Source organism: Salmo trutta, chromosome 9 (genome assembly GCF_901001165.1).
Source record: "Salmo trutta chromosome 9, fSalTru1.1, whole genome shotgun sequence".
In the NCBI taxonomy this organism is placed as follows: domain Eukaryota; kingdom Metazoa; phylum Chordata; class Actinopteri; order Salmoniformes; family Salmonidae; genus Salmo; species Salmo trutta.
Window position 1 is genome coordinate 45,639,076 of NC_042965.1, and position 26,302 is coordinate 45,665,377.

Sequence of the window (26,302 nt, forward strand, 5' to 3'; positions counted from 1 at the left end):
CACCAGTAGTTTATATAATGATATATTAATCACCAGTAGTTTATATACTGATATATTAATCACCAGTAGTTTATATAATGATATATTAATCACCAGTAGTTTATATACTGATATATTAATCACCAGTAGTTTATATACTGATATATTAATCACCAGTAGTTTATATACTGATATATTAATCACCAGTAGTTTATATAATGATATATTAATCACCAGTAGTTTATATAATGATATATTAATCACCAGTAGTTTATATAATGATATATTAATCACCAGTAGTTTATATACTGATATATTAATCACCAGTAGTTTATATACTAATATATTAATCACCAGTAGTTTATATAGTGATATATGAATCACCAGTAGTTTATATACTGATATATTAATCACCAGTAGTTTATATAATTATATATTAATCACCAGTAGTTTATATAATGATATATTAATCACCAGTAGTTTATATAGTGATAATGATATATTAATCACCAGTAGTTTATATAATTATATATTAATCACCAGTAGTTTATATACTAATATATTAATCACCAGTAGTTTATATAATGATATATTAATCACCAGTAGTTTATATAATGATATATTAATCACCAGTAGTTTATATAATGATATATTAATCACCAGTAGTTTATATAATGATATATTAATCACCAGTAGTTTATATAATGATATATTAATCACCAGTAGTTTATATACTGATATATTAATCACCAGTAGTTTATATACTAATATATTAATCACCAGTAGTTTATATACTGATATATTAATCACCAGTAGTTTATATAATGATATATTAATCACCAGTAGTTTATATAATTATATATTAATCACCAGTAGTTTATATAATGATATATTAATCACCAGTAGTTTATATAATTATATATTAATCACCAGAAGTTTATATAATGATATATTAATCACCAGTAGTTTATATACTAATATATTAATCACCAGTAGTTTATATACTGATATATTAATCACCAGTAGTTTATATACTGATATATATATTACCAGTAGTTTATATACTGATATATTAATCACCAGTAGTTTATATGTCACGCCTTGATCTGTTTCACCTGTCCTTGTGATTGTCTCCACCCCCTCCAGGTGTCGCTTATCTTCAACCAACCCGTCTATAGGTTTTGTTGCTAGACAACCAACTCGTCTATAGGTTTTGTTGCTAGACAACCAACCCGTCTATAGGTTTTGTTGCTAGACAACCAACCCGTCTATAGGTTTTGTTGCTAGACAACCAACCCGTCTATAGGTTTTGTTGCTAGACAACCAACCCGTCTATAGGTTTTGTTGCTAAACAACCAACCCGTCTATAGGTTGTGTTGCTAAACAACCAACCCGTCTATAGGTTCTGTTGCTAAACAACCAACCCGTCTATAGGTTTTGTTGCTAGACAACCAACCCGTCTATAGGTTTTGTTGCTAAACAACCAACCCGTCTATAGGTTGTGTTGCTAAACAACCAACCCGTCTATAGGTTCTGTTGCTATACAACCAACCCATCAAAAGGTTTTGTTGCTAGACAACCAACCCGTCTATAGGTTTTGTTGCTAAACAACCAACCCGTCTATAGGTTTGTTGCTAAACAACCAACCCGTCTATAGGTTTTGTTGCTAAACAACCAACCAGTCTATAGGTTTTGTTGCTAAACAACCAACCCGTCTATAGGTTTTGTTGCTAAACAACCAACCTGTCTATAGGTTTTGTTGCTAGACAACCAACCCGTCTATAGGTTTTGTTGCTACACAACTAACCCGTCTATAGGTTTTGTTGCTACACAACCAACCCGTCTATAGGTTTTGTTGCTAGACAACCAACCCGTCTATAGGTTTTGTAGAGAAGAGACCCTGAGAGTATTGTGAGTGATGAGACACACACCCTGGGAGCATGGGGGTATTATTAAGCACCTGTCCAGTCCTGTCCTTTCCTGTCGAAGGTGTTGTGTTGTGAATGATGACAGGTAAGTAGGCGGTCGCCTGAGGACAGTGAATCTGTCAAGGAGAGACTTGTCTGGGCTAGTTCTCTCCCAACACCCTCTACCAACCCTAACCCAACAGTTAGTCCTCTCCTCTCCCAACCCTAACCCAACAGTTAGCCCTCTCCTCTCCTCTCCCAACACTAACCCAACAGTTAGCCCTCTCCCAACCCTAACCCAACAGTTAGTCCTCTCCTCTCCCAACACTAACCCAACAGTTAGTCCTCTCCTCTCCCAACACTAACCCAACAGTTAGTCCTCTCCTCTCCCAACCCTAACCCAAAAGTTAGTCCTCTCCTCTCCCAACCCTAACCCAACAGTTAGTCCTCTCCTCTCCCAACACTAACCCATCAGTTAGCCCTCTCCTCTCCCAACACTAACCAAACAGTTAGTCCTCTCCTCTCCCAACCCTAACCCAACAGTTAGTCCTCTCCTCTCCCAACACTAACCCAACAGTTAGTCCTCTCCTCTCCCAACACTAACCCAACAGTTAGTCCTCTCCTCTCCCAACCCTAACCCAACAGTTAGTCCTCTCCTCTCCCAACCCTAACCCAACAGTTAGTCCTCTCCTCTCCCAACACTAACCCAACAGTTAGTCCTCTCCTCTCCCAACACTAACCCATCAGTTAGCCCTCTCCTCTCCCAACACTAACCCATCAGTTAGCCCTCTCCTCTCCCAACACTAACCCATCAGTTAGTCCTCTCCCAACACTAACCCAACAGTTAGCCCTCTCCTCTCCCAACACTAACCCATCAGTTAGTCCTCTCCCAACACTAACCCATCAGTTAGCCCTCTCCTCTCCCAACACTAAACCAACAGTTAGTCCTATCCTCTCCCAACCCTAACCCAACAGTTAGTCCTCTCCTCTCCCAACACTAACCCAACAGTTAGCCCTCTCCTCTCCCAACACTAACCCAACAGTTAGTCCTCTCCTCTCCCAACACTAACCCATCAGTTAGCCCTCTCCCAACACTAACCCAACAGTTAGTCCTCTCCTCTCCCAACACTAACCCATCAGTTAGCCCTCTCCCAACACTAACCCAACAGTTAGTCCTCTCCTCTCCCAACACTAACCCAACAGTTAGCCCTCTCCTCTCCCAACACTAACCCAACAGTTAGTCCTCTCCTCTCCCAACACTAACCCAACAGTTAGCCCTCCCCTCTCCCAACACTAACCCAACAGTTAGCCCTCTCCCAACACTAACCCAACAGTTAGTCCTCTCCTCTCCCAACCCTAACCCATCAGTTAGCCCTCTCCTCTCCCAACACTAACCCAACAGTTAGTCCTCTCCTCTCCCAACACTAACCCATCAGTTAGTCCTCTCCTCTCCCAACACTAACCCATCAGTTAGTCCTCTCCTCTCCCAACACTAACCCAACAGTTAGTCCTCTCCTCTCCCAACACTAACCCAACAGTTAGTCCTCTCCCAACACTAACCCAACAGTTAGTCCTCTCCTCTCCCAACACTAACCCAACAGTTAGTCCTCTCCCAACACTAACCCATCAGTTAGTCCTCTCCTCTCCCAACACTAACCCATCAGTTAGTCCTCTCCTCTCCCAACACTAACCCATCAGTTAGCCCTCTCCTCTCCCAACACTAACCCAACAGTTAGTCTTCTCCCAACCCAAACCCAACAGTTAGTCCTCTCCTCTCCCAACACTAACCCAACAGTTAGTCCTCTCCCAACATTAACCCATCAGTTAGCCCTCTCCTCTCCCAACACTAACCCATCAGTTAGTCCTCGCCTCTCCCAACACTAACCCAACAGTTAGTCCTCTCCTCTCCCAACACTAACCCAACAGTTAGTCCTCTCCTCTCCCAACACTAACCCATCAGTTAGTCCTCTCCCAACACTAACCCATCAGTTAGTCCTCTCCTCTCCCAACACTAACCCATCAGTTAGCCCTCTCCTCTCCCAACACTAACCCATCAGTTAGCCCTCTCCTCTCCCAACACTAACCCAACAGTTAGCCCTCTCCTCTCCCAACACTAACCCAACAGTTAGTCCTCTTCTCTCCCAACACTAACCCATCAGTTAGTCCTCTCCTCTCCCAACACTAACCCAACAGTTAGTCCTCTCCTCTCCCAACACTAACCCAACAGTTAGTCCTCTACCAACCCTAACCCAACAGTTAGTCCTCTCCTCTCCCAACACTAACCCAACAGTTAGTCCTCTCCCAACACTAACCCATCAGTTAGTCCTCTCCTCTCCCAACACTAACCCAACAATTAGTCCTCTCCTCTCCCAACACTAACCCAACAGTTAGTCCTCTCCTCTCCCAACACTAACCCAACAGTTAGTCCTCTCCTCTCCCAACACTAACCCATCAGTTAGCCCTCTCCTCTCCCAACACTAACCCAACAGTTAGCCCTCTTCTCTCCCAACAGTAAGCCAACAGTGAGTCCTCTCCTCTCCCAACACTAACCCAACAGTTAGTCCTCTCCCAAGACTAACCCATCAGTTAGCCCTCTCCTCTCCCAACACTAACCCATCAGTTAGTCCTCTCCTCTCCCAACACTAACCCAACAGTTAGTCCTCTCCCAACACTAACCCATCAGTTAGTCCTCTCCTCTCCCAACACTAACCCAACAGTTAGTCCTCTCCCAACACTAACCCATCAGTTAGCCCTCTCCTCTCCCAACACTAACCCAACAGTTAGTCCTCTCCTCTCCCAACACTAACCCAACAATTAGTCCTCTCCCAACACTAACCCAACAGTTAGCCCTCTCCTCTCCCAACAGTAACCCAACAGTTAGTCCTCTCCCAACACTAACCCATCAGTTAGCCCTCTCCTCTCCCAACAGTAACCCAACAGTTAGCCCTCTCCTCTCCCAACACTAACCCAACAGTTAGCCCTCTCCTCGCATACCCCGAGAGCATCTGGTCAGCGGGGTGGTGGCACTGGAATCCTCATCTCTCCCAAGTGGACATTCTCTCTTTCTCCCCTGACCCATCTGTCTATCTCCTCATTTGAATTCCACGCTGTCACAGTCACTAGCCCATTCAAGCTTAACATCCTTATCATTTATCGCCCTCCAGGTTCCCTTGGAGAGTTCATCAATGAGCTTGACGCCTTGATAAGTTCCTTTCCTGAGGATGGCTCATACCTCACAGTTCTGGGTGACTTTAACCTCCCTACGTCTAACTTTGACTCATTCCTCTCTGCCTCCTTCTTTCCACTCCTCTCCTCTTTTGACCTCACCCTCTCACCGTCCCCCCCTACTCACAAGGCAGCCAATACGCTTGACCTCATCTTTACTAGATGCTGTTCTTCTACTAATCTCACTGCAACTCCCCTCCAAGTCTCCGACCACTACCTTGCATCCTTTTCCCTCTCGCTCTCCTCCAACACTACTCACTCTGCACCTACTCAGATGGTATTGTGCCGTCGCGACCTTCGCTCTCTCTCTCCTGCTACTCTCTCCTCTTCCATCCTATCATCTCTTCCCTCTGCTCAATCCTTCTCCAACCAATCTCCTGATTCTGTCCCTATCCTCCCGGCCAGCTCGGTCCTCCCCTCCTGCTCCGTGGCTTGGCGACTCATTGCGAGCTCACAAAACAGGGCTCCGGGCAGCCGAGCGGAAATGGAGGAAAACTAGCCTCCCTGCGGACCTGGCATCTTTTCACTCCCTCCTCTCTACATTTTCTTCCTCTGTTTCTGCTGCTAAAGCCACTTTCTACCACTCTAAATTCCAAGCATCTGCCTCTAAACCTAGGAAGCTCTTTGCCACCTTCTCCTCCCTCCTGAATCCTCCTCCCCCTCCCCCCCTCCTCCCTCTCTGTGGATGACTTCGTCAACCATTTTGAAAAGAAGGTTGACGACATTCGATCCTCGTTTGTTAAGTCAAACGACACCGCTGGTCCTGCTCACGTTGCCCTACCCTATGCTTTGACCTCTTTCTCCCCTCTCTCTCCAGATGAAATCTTGCGACTTGTGATGGCAGGCCGCCCAACAACCTGCCCGCTTGACCCTATCCCCTCCTCTCTTCTCCAGACCATTTCCGGAGACCTTCTCCCCTACCTCACCTCGCTCATCAACTCATCCTTGACCGCTGGCTGCGTCCCTTCCGTCTTCAAGAGAGCGAGAGTTGCACCCCTTCTGAAAAAACCTACACTCGATCCCTCTGATGTCAACAACTACAGACCAGTATCCCTTCTTTCTTTCCTCTCCAAAACTCTTGAGCGTGCCGTCCTTGGCCAGCTCTCTTGCTATCTCTCTCAGAATGACCTTCTTGATCTAAATCAGTCAGGTTCCAAGACTGGCCATTCAACTGAGACCGCTCTTCTCTGTGTCACGGAGGCTCTCCGCACTACTAAAGCTAACTCTCTCTCCTCTGCTCTCATCCTTCTAGACCTATCTGCTGCCTTTGATACTGTGAACCATCAGATCCTCCTCTCCACCCTCTCCGAGTTGGGCATCTCCGGCGCGGCTCACGCTTGGATTGCGTCCTACCTGACAAGTCGCTCCTACCAGGTGGCGTGGCGAGAATCTGTCTCCGCACCACGCGCTCTCACCACTGGTGTCCGCCAGGGCTCAGTTCTAGGCCCTCTCCTATTCTTGCTATACACCAAGTCACTTGGCTCTGTCATATCCTCACATGGTCGCTATCATTGCTACGCAGACGACACACAATTAATCTTCTCCTTTCCCCCTTCTGATAACCAGGTGGCGAATCGCATCTCTGCATGTCTGGCAGACATATCAGTGTGGATGACGGATCACCACCTCAAGCTGAACCTCGGCAAGACGGAGCTGCTCTTCCTCCCGGGGAAGGACTGCCCGTTCCATGATCTCACCATCACGGTTGACAACTCCATTGTGTCCTCCTCCCAGAGTGCTAAGAGCCTTGGCGTGACCCTGGACAACACCCTGTCGATCTCAGCTAACATCAAGGCGGTGGCCCGATCCTAATGTTACCCCTAACAGGGAAGAGATTAGCTAATGTTGGGCCTAACAGGGAAGATATTAGCTAATGTTGGGCCTACCCCTTATAGGAAAGTGAGTCTGGATCAACCAAAAGCATTAGTATCTGGTATGCAGGATGTTCAGGTGTATTGTAGCTAATCCCAGCTCAACCTGATTCATGCTAATATGATTAAAACAGTTAACGTATCTTGCTGTAGTGTGTATTTGTTTAGAATTGATCTCGATTGTCTGTGGTGAGGTTAGTCACTGTGGATGACTCATGCGTGTAACTGTACATAGAGAGGTAGGATTTCTGTAGAGTTTTTTTAAAGATTTGTCCAGTTAAGGTGACTCAACATGTGGAGATTTTTATGGAGATTAAGAAAGATGGCCTGTATGGCCAGACTGTCTCATTTCATTCATTACTACTGTTTCTGTCCTCAGTTTGGTTCTCATGTAAGATGTTACACAGCTTTGGTATACTTTGGTATTTTCAAAAGGCTTCATCTTCAAGCTCTAAACCAGCCAGCCCTTTAAAACCAGAGGCCTTTGAGCTTAGAACGTTAGAGTGGGCAATCTGATCCTGAAAGGGCCTCAAGCCTAACCTCCTCTGATTGACTAAACCGCTGAAACATGGGAACATCTGCCTGTCTCATTGGTTCAATCGTTGGCACAACGGAACATATCCCTTCTGATTGGCTAAAACACTGACACATGGGTAACATCTGCAACTGGGCTGGAAACAAACTGGCTATTCTAAGCCGTGGTAGGCCAGATTAACACAGAGCAGAGATGAGAGACTCTCTCAGGGTGAGTTACATCAGAAACATATGGAGACGACCACAAATCCAAGATCAAACTACGCCTCTCTTTCTTTAAGTGACCGCTACATACTGTCTTCTTTCAGTGCTGATGAGAGGATGAGTGCAGGTGGTACAGTATATATATATATATATATATATATATATATATATACACACACATCACCAGTCCAAAGTTTTAGAACACCTACTCAGGCAAGGTTTATTTTTTTCTTTATTTTTTACTATTTTCTACATTGTAGAATAATAGTGAAGACATCAAAACTATGAAATAACACATATGGAATCATGTAGTAAGCAAAAAAGTGTTAAATTAAACTACATGTTATATTTGAGATTCTTCAAAGTAGACATCCTTTCCCTTGATGACAGCTTTGCAAACTCTTGGCCTTCTCTTCCCACAGTCTTGATGGAGTTCCTACATATGCTGAGCACTTGTTGGCTGCTTTTCCTTCACTCTGCGGTCTAACTCATCCAAAACCATCTCAATTTGGTTGAGGTCGGGTGATTGTGGAGGCCAGGTCATCTGATGCAGCACTCCATCACTCTCCTTCTTCCTTAAATAACCCTTACACAGCCTGGAGGTGTGTTGGATTATTGTCCTGTTGAAAACAAATGATAGTCCCACTAAGCGCAAACCAGATGGGATGGCATATGGCTGCAGAATGCGGTGGTTGCCATGCTGGTTAAGTATGCCTTGAATTCTAAATAAATCACTGACAGTGTCACCAGCAAAGCACCATCACACCATCACACCTCCTCCTCCATGCTTCACAGTGGGAACCACACATGCAGAGATCAACCGTTCACCTACTCTGCGTCTCACAAAGACACGGCGGTTGGAACCAAAAATCTCAAATTTGGACCAAAGGACAGATTTCCACCGGGTCTAACGTCCATTGCTGTTGTTTCTTGGCCCAAGCAAGTCTCTTCTTCTTATTGGTGTCCTTTAGTAGTGGTTTCTTTGCAGCAATTCGACCATGAAGGCCTGATTCACACAGTCTCCTCTGAACAGTTGATGTTGAGATGTCTGTTACTTGAACTCTGTGAAGCATTTATTTAGGCTGCAATGTGAGGTGCAGTTAACGCTAATGAACGTATCCTCTGCAGCAGAGGTAACTCTGGGTCTTCCTTTCCTGTGGCGGTCCTCATGAGAGCCAGTTTCATCATAGCGCTTGATGGTTTTTGAGACTGCACTTGAAGAAACGTTCGAAGTTCATGAAATGTTCTGGATTGACTGACCTTCATGTCTTAAAGTAATGATGGACTGTTGTTTCGCTTTGCTCATTTGAGCTGTTCTTGCCATAATATGGACTTGGTCTTTTACCAAATAGGGATATCTTCTGTATACCACTCCTACCTTGTCACAACACAACTGATTGGCTCAAACGCATTAAGGTGTAGATACATTCCACAAATTAACAAGGCACACCTGTTCATTTAAATGCATTCCAGGTGACTACCTCATGAAGCTGGTTGAGAGAATGTTAAGAGTGTGCAAAGCTGTCATCAAGGCAAGGGTGGCTACTATGAAAAATCTCAAATATAAAAGATATTTTGATTTGTTTAACACTTTTTTGGTTAATATATGATTCTATATGTCTTATTTCATAGTTTCAATGTCTTCACTATTATTCAACAATGTAGAAAATAGTAAAAAATTAAGAAAAACCCTGGAATGAGTAGGTGTCCAAACTTTTGACTGGAATACATACTGTATCTATAACATACTGTGTCTTACCTGACAGGAGGTATCACTGCTGGGGGATTCTGTCTGTCCTACCTGAATGGAGGTATCACTGCTGAGGGATTCTGTCTGTCCTACCTGACTGGAGGTATCACTGCTGAGGGATTCTGTCTGTCCTACCTGACTGGAGGTATCACTGCTGGGGGATTCTGTCTGTCCTACCTGACTGGAGGTATCACTGCTGAGGGACTCTGTCTTGTGTTCTGACAGTCCTCTGTGGAAGCGATTCGGCAGGGTGGCGGTTCCTCCCCCATTCTGCAAGTAATGTGGGATCACTAGAGGGGGCAGAATAGTCGCTGGTCCTGGTTCTCTTGGCTGCTCCTCTGGGGGCGTGTCCATGGAAGGGGTGCAGCTACTAGGCTCTGGGGGCGTGACCTCCATGTCCATGGAGATCGCAGAGCCTCCGTTGCCGCGGTAACCGTTCTCCAGCGTTTCCCCGCCGCCATCGTCCCAGCTCTCGTTCTTAGGGCCCGGCTCTTTACTATCACGATTGAACGTCGACCGGGCGATGATGCCAAACTTTCGCGTCCGTTTGCTGCCACCGGTCTGCGTCGGAAGGCTATCAGGAGGCTCGGAGAACACGCTGCTCCTATGGTCCAGGGAGTTTCGGCCATCTTGGATTACACCACTGTTGCCGTTTCCATTGCACGGAGGGAGAGGGGCTTTGCGTTTGATCCTCCGGAGCATGATCAGGTAGATGCAGCCGCCATTCCAGCACTGGTCAGCCAGGTAACTGTTCAGAGAACATAAGAGAAGACAAAATTATATTTCAGAATGTGTGGGGACGGGAGTCTCCCGGTCACAGATAAACAGATGAAAAGACAAAAGGAGATGTCACATTTGAACCATTTTCTGATGAATTAAGCCATTTGGAAATTAAAGGCATGAAAAGACCTTTGGAAAAGACTGTATTGTAGCGAAGTGAAATCATTTCCTCAGAGCATATTAACATCCAAGTAAAATCATCACATTGTCCTTCCTTCCTTCTAACTCTTAATTCTTCTTTGATATCTCTGACTGCAGCTCACTTGCTAAGCAGACGTCTTTACAGTTACAATGGCACTTCAGATGTCATTTCAGGCAAAAATTGTGTCTGTGAGTTAAGCAAGAAAGCATGCTGCAGTATGCCAAAACATGTCTCGACAAGAACAGTGAGTGAAAAAGCCCACTCAGCCTAGGAATATAATCTGGAGAGATTCAGGACGGCACGAAGATATCGAAGTGAATAATGAATATCTGAACATATTCCTTCTTTCTCCTGTATGTTGTTTGCTATGGAATATAGTCTAACCTTGTCAAATAAAATCCACTTGCTACAGTAGTCTGTTTATGTTATGCCTTCCCTGTGGCTCAGTTGGTAGAGCATGGTGTTTGCAACGCCAGGGTTGTGGGTTCGAATCCCACGGGGAGCCAGTACGGAGAAAAAAAATGTATGAATTGAAATGTATGCATTCACTACTGTAAGTCGCTCTGGATAAGAGTGTCTGCTAAATGACTAAAATGTACAGTAGTCTGGTTATGCTGGCTACAGTAGTCTGGTTCTGTTATGCTTGCTACAGTAGTCTGGTTATGTTATGCTGGCTACAGTAGTCTGGTTCTGTTATGCTGGCTACAGTAGTCTGGTTATGTTATGTAGTCTGGTTCTGTTATGCTGGCTACAGTAGCCTGGTTCTGTTATGCTGGCTACAGTAGCCTGGTTCTGTTATGCTGGCTACAGTAGTCTGGTTCTGTTATGCTGGCTACAGTAGTCTGGTTCTGTTATGTAGTCTGGTTCTGTTATGCTGGCTACAGTAGTCTGGTTCTGTTATGCTGGCTACAGTAGTCTGGTTCTGTTATGCTTGCAACAGTAGTCTGGTTCTGTTATGCTGGCTACAGTAGTCTGGTTCTGTTATGCTTCCTACAATAGTCTGGTTATGTTATGCTTGCTACAGTAGTCTGGTTATGTTATGCTTGCTACAGTAGTCTGGTTCTGTTATGCTGGCTACAGTAGTCTGGTTCTGTTATGCTGGCTACAGTAGTCTGGTTCTGTTATGCTGGCTACAGTAGTCTGGTTCTGTTATGCTTGCTACAGTAGTCTGGTTATGTTATGCTGGCTACAGTAGTCTTGCTCCAGTAGTCTGGTTCTGTTATGCTGGCTACAGTAGTCTGGTTCTGTTATGCTGGCTACAGTAGTATGGTTCTGTTATGCTGGCTACAGTAGTATGGTTCTGTTATGCTGGCTGCAGTAGTCTGGTTCTGTTATGCTTGCTACAGTAGTCTGGTTTTGTTATGCTGGCTACAGTAGTCTGGTTCTGTTATGCTGGCTACAGTAGTCTGGTTCTGTTATGCTGGCTACAGTAGTCTGGTTCTGTTATGCTGGCTACAGTAGTCTGTTTATGTTATGCTGGCTACAGTAGTCTGGTTCTGTTATGCTTGCTACAGTAGTCTGGTTCTGTTATGCTGGCTACAGTAGTCTGGTTCTGTTATGCTGGCTACAGTAGTCTGGTTCTGTTATGCTGGCTACAGTAGTCTGGTTCTGTTATGCTTGCTACAGTAGTCTGGTTATGTTATGCTGGCTACAGTAGTCTTGCTCCAGTAGTCTGGTTCTGTTATGCTGGCTACAGTAGTCTGGTTCTGTTATGCTGGCTACAGTAGTATGGTTCTGTTATGCTGGCTACAGTAGTCTGGTTCTGTTATGCTTGCTACAGTAGTCTGGTTCTGTTATGCTGGCTACAGTAGTCTGGTTATGTTATGCCAGCTACAGTAGCCTGGTTCTGTTATGCTGGCTACAGTAGTCTGGTTCTGTTATGCTTGCTACAGTAGTCTGGTTCTGTTATGCTGGCTACAGTAGTCTGGTCATGTTATGTAGTCTGGTTCTGTTATGCTGGCTACAGTAGTCTGGTTCTGTTATGCTTGCTACAGTAGTCTGGTTCTGTTATGCTTGCTACAGTAGTCTGGTTCTGTTATGCTGGCTACAGTAGTCTGGTTCTGTTATGCTGGCTACAGTAGTCTGGTTATGTTATGCCAGCTACAGTAGCCTGGTTCTGTTATGCTGGCTACAGTAGTCTGGTTCTGTTATGCTGGCTACAGTAGTCTGGTTCTGTTATGTAGTCTGGTTCTGTTATGCTGGCTACAGTAGTCTGGTTCTGTTATGCTGGCTACAGTAGTCTGGTTCTGTTATGCTGGCTCCAGTAGTCTGGTTATGTTATGCTGGCTACAGTAGTCTGGTTCTGTTATGCTGGCTCCAGTAGTCTGGTTATGTTATGCTGGCTACAGTAGTCTGGTTATGTTATGCTGGCTACAGTAGTCTGGTTCTGTTATGCTGGCTCCAGTAGTCTGGTTATGTTATGCTGGCTACAGTAGTCTGGTTCTGTTATGCTGGCTACAGTAGTCTGGTTCTGTTATGCTGGCTCCAGTAGTCTGGTTCTGTTATGCTGGCTCCAGTAGTCTGGTTATGTTATGCTGGCTACAGTAGTCTGGTTCTGTTATGCCTGCTACAGTAGTCTTGCTCCAGTATTATTTTCCTGTGTTCCATCATAGAAAGAACTAATGACTTTGAAAATCACCTGGTTAACCAGGATCCTGCTGGCTCCGGGCAGGCTCTCATGACTTCCTGCATAACAACAAACACTTCTGGCTGACTTTGAAAGGAATTTGCATACGTGTGTGTGTGTGTGTGTGTGTGTGTGTCTTTATTTCAGCTACTCATTAACTTGATCAGGGGCGTGCGTGTTTAACTACACCGCATGATCATGGCTGAAAAGTTCAAACTCATTTGCAGACTTGTTTACGGTACATACAGTAGGTTAGACAAAATATCAGCTAGGCTCCAAATCAAACCGTATGAAGCCCAAACAAAGAGTAATATATAAAGTCGGATTTACTGTGGAGTAGGAGAGACTCTGCATTGCATAGCTTGCCTTACACTCAGCTAATGAATGCGTAGATGGGGATTTGGGGGCCACAACAAAAAAAACGGGAACTCCTCATGAGTGGCTGCAGTGGCTTGTGGGTCTGCGTACCCATATCCATTTTAGCGGCCACCCCCTCGTGACAGATTGAAATTCAGATGTTAAGAGATTGAAACGTGGATAATAAGCTGACTGTACAGAGTGAATGAGAGCTGTCAGGGTCCAGTGTGAAAGAGGATTACTGAGTGCGTGAAAGAATGGATACCCCAACAAGTTCTAGATACCCCAACAAGTTCTAGATACCCCAACCAGTTCTGTATACCCCAACCAGTTCTAGATACCCCAACCAGTTCTAGATACCCCAACCAGTTATGTATACCCCAACCAGTTCTAGATACCCCAACCAGTTCTGGATACCCCAACCAGTTCTGTATACCCCAACCAGTTCTAGATACCCCAACCAGTTCTAGATACCCCAACCAGTTCTAGATACCCCAACCAGTTCTGTATACCCCAACCAGTTCTAGATACCCCAACCAGTTCTAGATACCCCAACCAGTTCTGTTTCAGCTGAGTTTTTTAGATCTATACCATTTTATAAAAAAATGACATGCAATTCTACTTATTTTTTCATAAAGACGGAGGGCAAATGTTTGCAGTTTTTTTAATATGATAACTGACGATCAAATGGACCCCACACCAAATCGGTAATTCGACCATGCTTACTACGAGTTTAGATGGCCGCTCACCTTGACTAATTTACCAATCTGAAGAAGAAGAAGAAAAAAAGACCTGTCATTGGTTAATTGAGTGACTGCTGATGCACAGCATTTCTAAATGGTACCTGGTGTATTCTACTATTCTAAATCTCAACAGGAAGTACCTGGTTTATTCTACTATTCTAAATCTCAACAGGAAGTACCTGGTCTATTCTACTATTCTAAATCTCAACAGGAAGTACCTGGTGTATTCTACTATTCTAAATCTCAACAGGAAGTTCAGACCCTCGACTAAGTTCTGCCAGGTGCCCATCCCTGGCTTAGAGTATTCTTGCTGAATGCAACAGAGCTTGGCATATTCAGGCCATATTACCAATCCATGTACACAACATAACGATGGAAGAGAACGGTAGTTGTTTCATAGATCACGATCATTGCACACACTGGCAATCATAAATACAAAAAAAACGATGTTTTAAGTTGAATATTAGCTTTTGTCTGAAGTTCAGAATTTATTTTGACCCATGCACTAACAAGGCTTTTCAACATCAGCAGCTTGTCTACTGCTAGAGTATTATACCTTTATTGATCTACTGTACTTCAACAAACAGATGTAATCACATTGGATGGGGTTGGTTAGGATTCAAACCTTCTCTCAAACAGCCTAATACATACTAATACAGCAGGTTTACCCCATTCATGTACTTGGTAATGTAAATATGTTTTTTTCATGTAAGACATTCCATTCCACTCATTCAAACATTATGGGGAGGTTTTCCCGGACACAAATTAGGCCTAGTACAGGACTGAAAAGCAAGATCAATGGAAAATCTCCAGCCAAAAATGCTGTCTAATCCAGGACAAGGTGTTATCTGTGTTATCTGTGTCCACGAAACATTTTATATATATTATAAATGCCTCATGAGTTTAGGCCAATTGTCATACAATATCAGAACCCCAAATATATGCTTGTTCTAGTCATACGTTTCTCAACAATGTACACAGAACCAAAAAAAATATAAACGCAACATGTAATAATTTCAAAGATTTTTACTGACTTACAGTTCATATAAGGAAATCCGTCAATTGAAATGAATTCACTAGGCCCTAATCGATGGATTTCACATGACTGGGAATACAGATATGCATTGGTTGGTCACAGACACCTTAAAAGAAAAAGTAGGGGTGTGGATCAGAAAACCAGTCAGTATCTGGTGTGACCACCATTTGCCTCATGCAGCGCGACACATCTCCTTCACATAGAGTGGATCAGGCTGTTGATTGTGGCCTGTGGAATGTTGTCCCACTCCTCTTCAACGACTGTGTGAAGTTGCTGGATATTGGCGGGAACTGGAACACGCTGTCATACACGTCAATCCAGAGCATCCCAAACATGCTCAATGGGTGACATATCTGGTGAGTATGCAGGCTATGGAAAAACTGGGACATTTTCAGCATCCAGGAATTGTGTACAGATCCTTGCGACATGGGGTCGTGCATTATCATGCTGGGGTCGTGCATTATCATGCTGAAACATGAGGTGATGGCGGTGGATGAATGGCACGACAATGGACCTCAGCATCTCGTCACGGTATCTCTGTGCATTCAAATTACCATCTATAAAAAGCAATTGTGTTGGTTGTCCGTAGCTCATACCATAACCCCACCGCCACCATGGGGCACTCTGTTCACAACGTTGACATAAACAAACCGTTCACCACACGACGCCATACATGTGGTCTGCGGTTGAGAGATCGGTTGGACGTCCTGCGAAAATTCTCTAAAACAAAGTAGGAGGCGACTTATGGTAGAGAAATGAACAATCAATTCTCTGGCAACAGCTCTGGTGGACGTTCCTGCAGTCAGCATGCCAATCGCACGCTCCCTCAAAACGTGTCACATCTGTGGCATTGTGTTGTGTGACAAAACATTTTAGAGTGGGGTTTTATTGTCCTCAGCACAAGGTGCACCTGTGTAATGATCATGCTGTTTAATCAGCTTCTTGATATGCCACACCTGTCCGGTGGATGGATTATCTCTGCAAAGGAGAAATGCTCACTAACAGGGATGTAAAACAAAGCAACTAACATTACAACATCAACTAACAAAACAGATACAATTTCAATAATGTAGGCTATCTGGCTTGACTTCAACTTTAAATATGGCTTACAGTAGATATTGCTGAGAACAAATATATATTGAGCGTCAATGTTGTCCGGATATAAAACGTTAGCTAGCTAAACACTTGTGTAGCAAGCTGTTGCTAAGATATGAGAGAGTGGCTAGGTTTCAGTTTAGTGTCACATTTCGGTACATAGAACAGATAGATCTCCAATGAGGACATTTCTCACTTTGAATGAGACTGTATGATCTGTAATCCTAATTCTATCTATCTTTTTCTGTTTCTCTTTCAACAAAAATGTAACATTAGCCTGTTAGCCCCCATGTAATTAGTAAGCTTTCCTTAATTGTTTGTTGTAAAGGATAGCAGAGAAAATATTGTTTTTAATTAAATCATCAACACCTTTCTTTGGGAAGGAAGGAAGTTGACATAATTAATCTTTCTCTGTGATTGTTAGTGTCACTGTTGACAACTTTGTGGAATTTCTTGCAGGTCAGTGCCTATTGGATAATAATGCAAATATTTCAAACCCCCTTTTTGCAAGAAAACTAGCCAATTGGTACAACAACGCCAGTAAATCTCATTATAAAGTTACATAAGGTAGTCTCAGTCTTCCAAGTGTCATCATAAACAAAACAAAAAAAAATACAGTGAAATAAAGAGCATCTAGCACATGATTTACACTCTTAGTTTAGATGTCTGCTCTATAGGATCAGAGGGAGGTCAGAAAACTACAGCAGAGATGAGGTATTACCAACACACACACGACAACGCTCCACCACATACCTTTTACCTTTAGGCTTAGATACACAGCGTTTTACAATCAATCCTCATCAGAGGTTTCACACCGTGGACTCTTCTCACGACACAAAGAGGAGAAGAAGGAGAGGGCACACCTGAACACTGTCAAGAAATGTCTTTCAAATCGCAACATCCTGCTCTGTCTCGTCCATCTCAAAAGTGGCATTAGATGAGCCTATTCCCCTGTGAACAGACTCTACCGCTTCTCCCGTCTGTGGTCAATTACAGCCCCAAAAATGGACTTTGTTGTAGACAGAAATATTGGCTGAGTGCTGTTGTTTGCCATAGTTTGTGACTGTGAGGCTTACTGCAGGAACTAAGCCCCCCGAGCAGCTATTCTCTAGCGTAGTACAGACAATGTCCTGACTGGCAGCTTTGACAGCTAGCTAGTGCTGCTGCAACCACACACAAACAAAGCATTTGCTTACATCCACGACTGGGACAGCAGACAATGGAAAGAGGGGCCAAACTCAATTTCAACACCAAATGGGAGAGAGATAAACATGAAAAAAATAAACCATTTTGAAAACAGACTGCTGTCTGAGTGCCGGGATCATCAGCAGATGGAACACATCCTTTGACAGACTGTGTCTCTCTGCAAATCCTTTTGGGGAAATTGAAACAAACTAAATCCTAAAACTTCAACAACAGTGTGAGAACGGAGAGATAGAAAGAAGTAGAAGGTAGGAAAGAGATACTGTATTCACGAGAGAGAGAGAGAGAGAACATTTTGAACATTGTTGTGGCTGAGGATGGCAAACGACTTTCTGAAACCTTCATCTATGAATGTATATAGTATCCAACTAGTTAGTCAGTAATTGTGTGGTTGAGGTCAGTGCTGAAGGTTAGTTGGTCAGTAATGTTGTGGTCAGTGCTGAAGGTTAGTTGGTCAGTAATGTTGTGGTCAGTGCTGAAGATTAGTTGGTCAGTAATTGTGTGGTTGTGGTCAGTGCTGAAGGTTAGTTGGTCGGTAATGTTGTGGTCAGTGCTGAAGGTTAGTTGGTCAGTAATGTTGTGGTCAGTGCTGAAGGTTAGTTGGTCAGTAATGTTGTGGTCAGTGCTGAAGGTTAGTTGGTCAGTAATGTTGTGGTCAGTGCTGAAGGTTAGTTGGTCAGTAACTGTGTGGTTGTGGTCAGTGCTGAAGGTTAGTTGGTCAGTAACTGTGTGGTTGTGGTCAGTGCTGAAGGTTTGTTGGTCAGTAACTGTGTGGTTGTGGTCAGTGCTGAAGGTTAGTTGGTCAGTAATGTTGAGGTCAGTGCTGAAGGTTAGTTGGTCAGTAATTGTGTGGTTGTGGTCAGTGCTGAAGGTTAGTTGGTCGGTAATGTTGTGGTCAGTGCTGAAGGTTAGTTGGTCAGTAATGTTGTGGTCAGTGCTGAAGGTTAGTTGGTCAGTAACTGTGTGGTTGTGGTCAGTGCTGAAGGTTAGTTGGTCAGTAACTGTGTGGTTGTGGTCAGTGCTGAAGGTTTGTTGGTCAGTAACTGTGTGGTTGTGGTCAGTGCTGAAGGTTAGTTGGTCAGTAACTGTGTGGTTGTGGTCAGTGCTCAAGGTTAGTTGGTCAGTAACTGTGTGGTTGTGGTCAGTGCTGAAGATTAGTTGGTCAGTAACTGTGTGGTTGTGGTCAGTGCTGAAGGTTAGTTGGTCAGTAACTGTGTGGTTGTGGTCAGTGCTGAAGGTTAGTTGGTCAGTAATGTTGTGGTCAGTGCTGAAGATTAGTTGGTCAGTAATTGTGTGGTTGTGGTCAGTGCTGAAGGTTAGTTGGTCGGTAATGTTGTGGTCAGTGCTGAAGGTTAGTTGGTCAGTAATGTTGTGGTCAGTGCTGAAGGTTAGTTGGTCAGTAATGTTGTGGTCAGTGCTGAAGGTTAGTTGGTCAGTAATGTTGTGGTCAGTGCTGAAGGTTAGTTGGTCAGTAACTGTGTGGTTGTGGTCAGTGCTGAAGGTTAGTTGGTCAGTAACTGTGTGGTTGTGGTCAGTGCTGAAGGTTTGTTGGTCAGTAACTGTGTGGTTGTGGTCAGTGCTGAAGGTTAGTTGGTCAGTAACTGTGTGGTTGTGGTCAGTGCTCAAGGTTAGTTGGTCAGTAACTGTGTGGTTGTGGTCAGTGCTGAAGGTTAGTTGGTCAGTAACTGTGTGGTTGTGGTCAGTGCTGAAGGTTAGTTGGTCAGTAACTGTGTGGTTGTGGTCAGTGCTGAAGGTTAGTTGGTCAGTAATGTTGTGGTCAGTGCTGAAGGTTAGTTGGTCAGTAATGTTGTGATCAGTGCTGAAGGTTAGTTGGTCAGTAATTGTGTGGTTGAGGTCAGTGCTGAAGGTTAGTTGGTCAGTAACTGTGTGGTTGTGGTCAGTGCTGAAGATTAGTTGGTCAGTAACTGTGTGGTTGTGGTCAGTGCTGAAGGTTAGTTGGTCAGTAACTGTGTGGTTGTGGTCAGTGCTGAAGGTTAGTTGGTCAGTAACTGTGTGGTTGTGGTCAGTGCTGAAGGTTAGTTGGTCAGTAACTGTGTGGTTGTGGTCAGTGCTGAAGGTTAGTTGGTCAGTAACTGTGTGGTTGTGGTCAGTGCTGAAGGTTAGTTGGTCAGTAACTGTGTGGTTGTGATCAGTGCTGAATGCTAAGGCCTTTATTTTACATGTCTAAAGAAACTCCAATGCTTTAGAATATTATAACATGGGTTGAATAGGAACACTTCTCGTGTAGAGCGATCTACACCTCTGTGGCATCTTATTGTACGTGTGGAATCTCATCTTCATAATGTGGAATTCATTTACAAAATCATTTAACCTCCTTCCATTGTAAATTCTATTCACATTATTTTCTTTCCATTAAACAATGATGAGCGTGTCTTGGAATCGTACTGATTGAGATGTGATGAGACCAGGGGGCTTCCATTAAGATCTGATTGAGATGTGATGAGACGAGGGGGCTTCCGTTAAGATCTGATTGAGATGTGATGAGACCAGGGGGCTTCCGTTAAGATCTGATTGAGATGTGATGAGACGAGGGGGCTTCCATTAAGATCTGATTGAGATGTGATGAGACCAGGGGGCTTCCGTTAAGATCTGATTGAGATGTGATGAGACCAGGGGGCTTCCGTTAATATCTGATTGAGATGTGATGAGACCAGGGGGCTTCCATTAAGATCTGATTGAGATGTGATGAGACGAGGGGGCTTCCATTAAGATCTGATTGAGATGTGATGAGACGAGGGGGCTTCCATTAAGATCTGATTGAGATGTGATGAGACGAGACGAGGGGGCTTCCATTAAGATCTGATTGAGATGTGATGAGACGAGGGGGCTTCCATTAAGATCTGATTGAGATGTGATGAGACCAGGGGGCTTCCATTAAGATCTGATTGAGATGTGATGAGACCAGGGGGCTTCCATTAAGATCTCATCAACCATCTTCCTTCACTTCCTCTTTGCGGTTAATGATACTGACGAACCCTCGCTCCGTCTGAAGCATTCATCTATTCACCTTTATGTGGTAGGGCCTTACCATGGCAACCACAATAAGGTTAACGACAGGCTAATTCTGTTGACATAATACGTTTACGTTTGCTAATCAAAAGGGTCCCCTCTTCAAGAGCATCTTATGAATCTGGATTCAGACACAAATGTTTACCCATAGAAATAGAATGACTTAGGACTCTGTTCAGTCTGTATCGGTGAAGAGTTACAGACTGCGTAAATAGAAATGTAAAGGTCATTTCCTGTTGAGGGGACATGTGCAGCGTTTACCGAGAGATTGCAGTCTCCGCTAACGCTGGAAAACATTGCCTTTAAATTTCAATCAAGCTGTAAGGCTAAACTTCCGCGATACGGATTGAATAGAGCCATAACTCTATTTAAAGGGGTTAAAAAAATATCTATATTTCAGCTGACAAACTCCGTATCAGTTGAGGCTCAATACACAACCAAATAAATAGTGTCTTATTAGCCAACCCTTATAGTAAGGATGGCCTATGGATAGAACGACCATTATGTTAGTGATGGTTAGTGCTCTATGGACAGAATGACCATTATGTTAGTGATGGTTAGTGCTCTATGGATAGAATGACCATTATGTTAGTGATGGTTAGTGCTCTATGGATAGAATGACCATTATGTTAGTGATGGTTAGTGCTCTATGGATAGAATGACCATTATGTTAGCGAGGAGATGGTTAGTGCTCTATGGACAGAATGATCATTATATTAGTGAGGAGACAATAATACAATATCTGATACAAGCAGAATGCTCTCTAGCCCCCCCCCCCCACAGCAGAATGCTCTCTAGCCCCCCCACAGCAGAATGCTCTCTAGCCCCCCCCCCACAGCAGAATGCTCTCTAGCCCCCCCCCCCACAGCAGAATGCTCTCTAGCCCCCCCACAGCAGAATGCTCTCTAGCCCCCCCCCCACAGCAGAATGCTCTCTAGCCCCCCCCCCCCACAGCAGAATGCTCTCTAGCCCCCCCACAGCAGAATGCTCTCTAGCCCCCCCACAGCAGAATGCTCTCTAGCCCCCCCCACAGCAGAATGCTCTCTAGCCCCCCCACAGCAGAATGTTCTCTAGCCCCCCCCCCCACAGCAGAATGCTCTCTAGCCCCCCCACAGCAGAATGCTCTCTAGCCCCCCCACAGCAGAATGCTCTCTAGCCCCCCCCCCACAGCAGAATGCTCTCTAGCCCCCCCACAGCAGAATGCTCTCTAGCCCCCCCCCCCACAGCAGAATGCTCTCTAGCCCCCCCCCCCACAGCAGAATGCTCTCTAGCCCCCCCCCCACAGCAGAATGCTCTCTAGCCCCCCCACAGCAGAATGTCCTCTAGCCCCCCCACACTCATCTTTCAGTTCCTCCAGGAATGGGGGGCTCTCCAACTCTCCAGCACCATCACTTGCAAATTTGACCAATCACCTTGCAGACTATTTACCCATTAAAACAGTAAAATCATCCCCGCTCTACAAAAAGAAGGCTCGCAATTTCAACCAATCACTGCACAATTACCACATAATAACAATAAAGCCACGAGTCAACAAAAAGTTTTCACAAATTGGACCAAAAAGTTGCATATTGCCATGCAAAATGGGAGAATTCCAGCACTAACAAGATGCTGTATTGTAACAAGATGCTGTGTTGTAACAAGATGCTGTGTTGTAACAGGATGCTGTGTTGTAACAAGATGCTGTATTGTAACAAGATGCTGTATTGTAACAATATGCTGTTCTAACAGGATGCTGTGTTCTAACAAGATGCTGTGTTCTAACAAGATGCTGTGTTCTAAACAAGATGCTGTGTTCTAACAGGATGCTGTGTTCTAACAAGAGACAGTGTTCTAACAAGAGACAGTGTTCTAACAAGAGACAGTGTTCTAACAGGATGCTGTGTTCTAACAGGATGCTGTGTTCTAACAAGACGCTGTGTTCTAACAGGATGCTGTGTTCTAACAGGATGCTGTGTTCTAACAGGATGCTGTGTTCTAACAGGATATTGTGTTCTAACAAGAGACAGTGTTCTACACATTATAACTAAGAACAGAAAATGAATAGGCAGAACCAGCTCAATGTATACTATGGGCTACTTTATAATCCCAGTGGTGGCCTCTGATCTAACAACTGCCTTCCCAGGCCCGCTCTCCCTGTGGGGCAGAACTGTTCTTGAATGGTTACTTTATGGAAATTACAAAGCATTCAGGGGAAATAGCTAAGTAATACTAATACATTGTACTTAGACACACAATGTGAGTCATACATAATGAGCTGACCGGGAAAAATACAATGCTGCAACTGTTTGAGTTAAAGTTTTCCTGTATATTATATGGAATGAAATATGTTACCGACCGGCTCAAATCGGTCATATGTAGCAAAATATGAAATATATATATATTTTTTTTTTTACATTGGATAAAAGTAGAGACTCAGAGCTACAACATGGGTTATTATACACTACAGTTGATGAACAATGGGAAAGTAATTTTGCTTTGAAAGTTGATAAACTTGTAAACTAATTTTTGATAAAATGTCCTTTGAATGTTTTGGTACCTACTGGAGAGCTCTTCTTTGTCAACACCCAATCAGCATTGTTCACACCCTCTTAATCTTTAGCTCCACCCATCTCTTTAAGGGTTGATCTGATTGTACTAACAGCAGCAGTCAAGCACCCAAGCTAACTTGCTAGCTACTTCCAGCCATCTAAGTGAGAGAGAACAGCTCACTGAGCATTACTCGCCCTAGCAGAGCTGGTTAGGCTGTTATGTTATCCAGAGCGTTGGTGACTGCAACTGTGCTGTCAGATTGTCCGTTCGTAAATTCAGAGCGTTTCGCATTCAGAGCGCACACCGGACATTCTGGCCGATGAGTTTACTGACGTTTACTGACACATTCAACGGGTGTTGAGTGTTTGTAAATGTTTGTAAATTCATCAGTTATTCTGCACTAATTTACGAACGCACCCGAAATGGTTACTTCCATAGTGGAGTCTTTTGTTAAGACATGTAGCTAGCTAGCTAGCTAGGTAAACAATGAACCATAATCACAACTCATGACGTTACTACCTTGCATAAATCTGCAGGTAGCTAACCAACCAGGTTCAATGTTAGCTAGCTAACATTAGGCTATAGCTAGCTAAGCAAATGGCTCTGAGGTATGAATAATAAGGTCATAAACGTAACGTTAGCTAGCGAGCCAGCCAGCTAAAAGTTAGCCAGCTAGGTAAACAATGACCCATAATCACAACTCATGACGTTACCACCCTGCATGAATCTGCTGGTAGCTAACCAACCAAGTTCAACGTTAGCTAGCTAACATTAGGCTATAGCTAGCTAGCTAATTTCAAAACTCAGTCCTCCAGAAAGTGGAGAGCAACACTGGCCCAGCACCGTCCTTCTATGGTAGGGTTTGTCCGGTGTGGTTTTCCTTGGCTCATCGCGCTCTAGCTGACTTCCGGGTAAAGCGAGCACTGTGTTAAAAACTTCCTATGGCTCAAATCCCGTTAACGGGATCGATTTGACAACATCCGGTGAAATGACAGAGCGCCAAATTCCCAAAAAATGATTACAAATATTTAACTTTCATACATTCACAAGTGCAATACACCAAATTAAAGCTGAACTTCTTGTTCAGATCACATCAAACAAACAAAGACAATCATATTTAATCCCGCCAGGCGTGACACAAAAGTCATATATAATGATTTTATTCATGCCTTACCTTTGAAGAACTTCTTCTGTTGGCACTCCAATATGTCCCATAAACATCACAAATGGTACTTTTGTTCGATTAATTCCGTCGTTATATCTCCAAAATGTCCATTTATTTGGCGCGTTTGATTAAAAAAACACCGGTTCCAACTCGCGCAATATGACTACAAAAGATCTTATAAATTACCTGTAATCTTGATCCAAACATTTCAAAGAACTTTCCTAATACAACTTTAGGTATTTTTTTACGTAAATAATTGATCAAATTTAAGACGGGATAAACTGTGTTCAATACCGGAGGAAAACAAAGAAAGCACGATCCGGGTCGCGCGCATCAAAACATTAGAGAGCCCTAGGCTGGACCCTCGTTCTGGACAGACGTACTTCTTCATTTCTCTAAAGAAAAACATCAACCAATTTCTAACGACTGTTGACATCTAGCGGAAGCTATAGGAACTGCAAGCATATTTCTATTAAAAACGGGCTTACCATAGAAACCAATGGAAAACAGATTGACCTCAACAAACAAAAATATCCCTGGATGGATTGTGCTCGGGGTTTCGCCTACCAAATCAGTTCTGTTACACACACAGACATCATTCAAACAGTTGTAGAAACTTTAGATTGTTTTCTATCCACATCTACCAATTACATGCATATCCTAGCTTCTGGGCCTGAGTAGCAGGCAGTTTACTTTTGGCACACTTTTCATCCGGACGTGAAAATAGCGCCTCCAAGCCTAGAGAAGTTAAAAAGGATTGTGATTTGTTTAGTAGGACGCATGCTTCCCGAGCACGTTGGGTAGTTGCAGCAATGAGACAAAGTCATAACTACCAATTGGATATCACAAAAATGGGATAAAATGAAATACAATTGGAGTTATCAAAACCTGGTTAACAGTACTATCCACATACACTTTATATGATTTATTTGTTTACTAAGTTATAACGAAACAACCCAAAGGGAAGGCATGTTAGGAGTTTCCAACATGTTCCATATAGTCGTCCATAGAAAGCCTGACTGTTGAAAGACTTGAAAACGAAAGGAAGCAAAGCAGTAGGAGGCCTACTGTCTTGGTCCTCTAATGAGCAGGCTTCCAGGAGATCTGTGAGAAATGGAGCAGCAGGCTTCCAGGAGATCTGTGAGAAATGGAGCAGCAGGCTTCCAGGAGATCTGGGAGAAATGGAGCAGCAGGCTTCCAGGAGATCTGGGAGAAATGGAGCAGCAGGCTTCCAGGAGATCTGTGAGAAATGGAGCAGCAGGCTTCCAGGAGATCTGTGAGAAATGGAGCAGCAGGCTTCCAGGAGATCTGTGAGAAATGGAGCAGCAGGCTTCCAGGAGATCTGGGAGAAATGGAGCAGCAGGCTTCCAGCAGATCTGTGAGAAATGGAGCAGCAGGCTTCCAGGAGATCTGTGAGAAATGGAGCAGCAGGCTTCCAGGAGATCTGTGAGAAATGGAGCAGCAGGCTTCCAAGAGATCTGTGAGAAATGGAGCAGCAGGCTTCCAGGAGATCTGTGAGAAATGGAGCAGCAGGCTTCCAGCAGATCTGTGAGAAATGGAGCAGCAGGCTTCCAGGAGATCTGTGAGAAATGGAGCAGCAGGCTTCCAGGAGATCTGTGAGAAATGGAGCAGCAGGCTTCCAGCAGATCTGTGAGAAATGGAGCAGCAGGCTTCCAGGAGATCTGTGAAAAATGGAGCAGCAGGCTTCCAGGAGATCTGTGAGAAATGGAGCAGCAGGCTTCCAGGAGATCTGGGAGAAATGGAGCAGCCGGCTTCCAGGAGATCTGGGAGAAATGGAGCAGCAGGCTTCCAGGAGATCTGTGAGAAATGGAGCAGCAGGCTTCCAGGAGATCTGGGAGAAATGGAGCAGCAGGCTTCCAGGAGATCTGTGAGAAATGGAGCAGCAGGCTTCCAGGAGATCTGTGAGAAATGGAGCAGCAGGCTTCCAGGAGATCTGTGAGAAATGGAGCAGCAGGCTTCCAGGAGATCTGTGAGAAATGGAGCAGCAGGCTTCCAGGAGATCTGGGAGAAATGGAGCAGCAGGCTTCCAGGAGATCTGTGAGAAATGGAGCAGCAGGCTTCCAGGAGATCTGTGAGAAATGGAGCAGCAGGCTTCCAGGAGATCT

General features: G+C 44.2%; 1 protein-coding gene across 1 annotated transcript in view; it reads right to left on the reverse strand.

Moving 5' to 3' along the window:
• Positions 1 to 26,302, reverse strand: part of LOC115199683 (PDZ domain-containing protein 2) — a 234,912-nt gene that overhangs the window by 118,828 nt on the left and 89,782 nt on the right. The window contains exon 4 of the mRNA XM_029761990.1: positions 9,648 to 10,218. Coding sequence (XP_029617850.1) covers positions 9,648 to 10,218 — 571 coding nt within the window. The remainder of the gene's footprint in view (positions 1 to 9,647; positions 10,219 to 26,302) is intronic.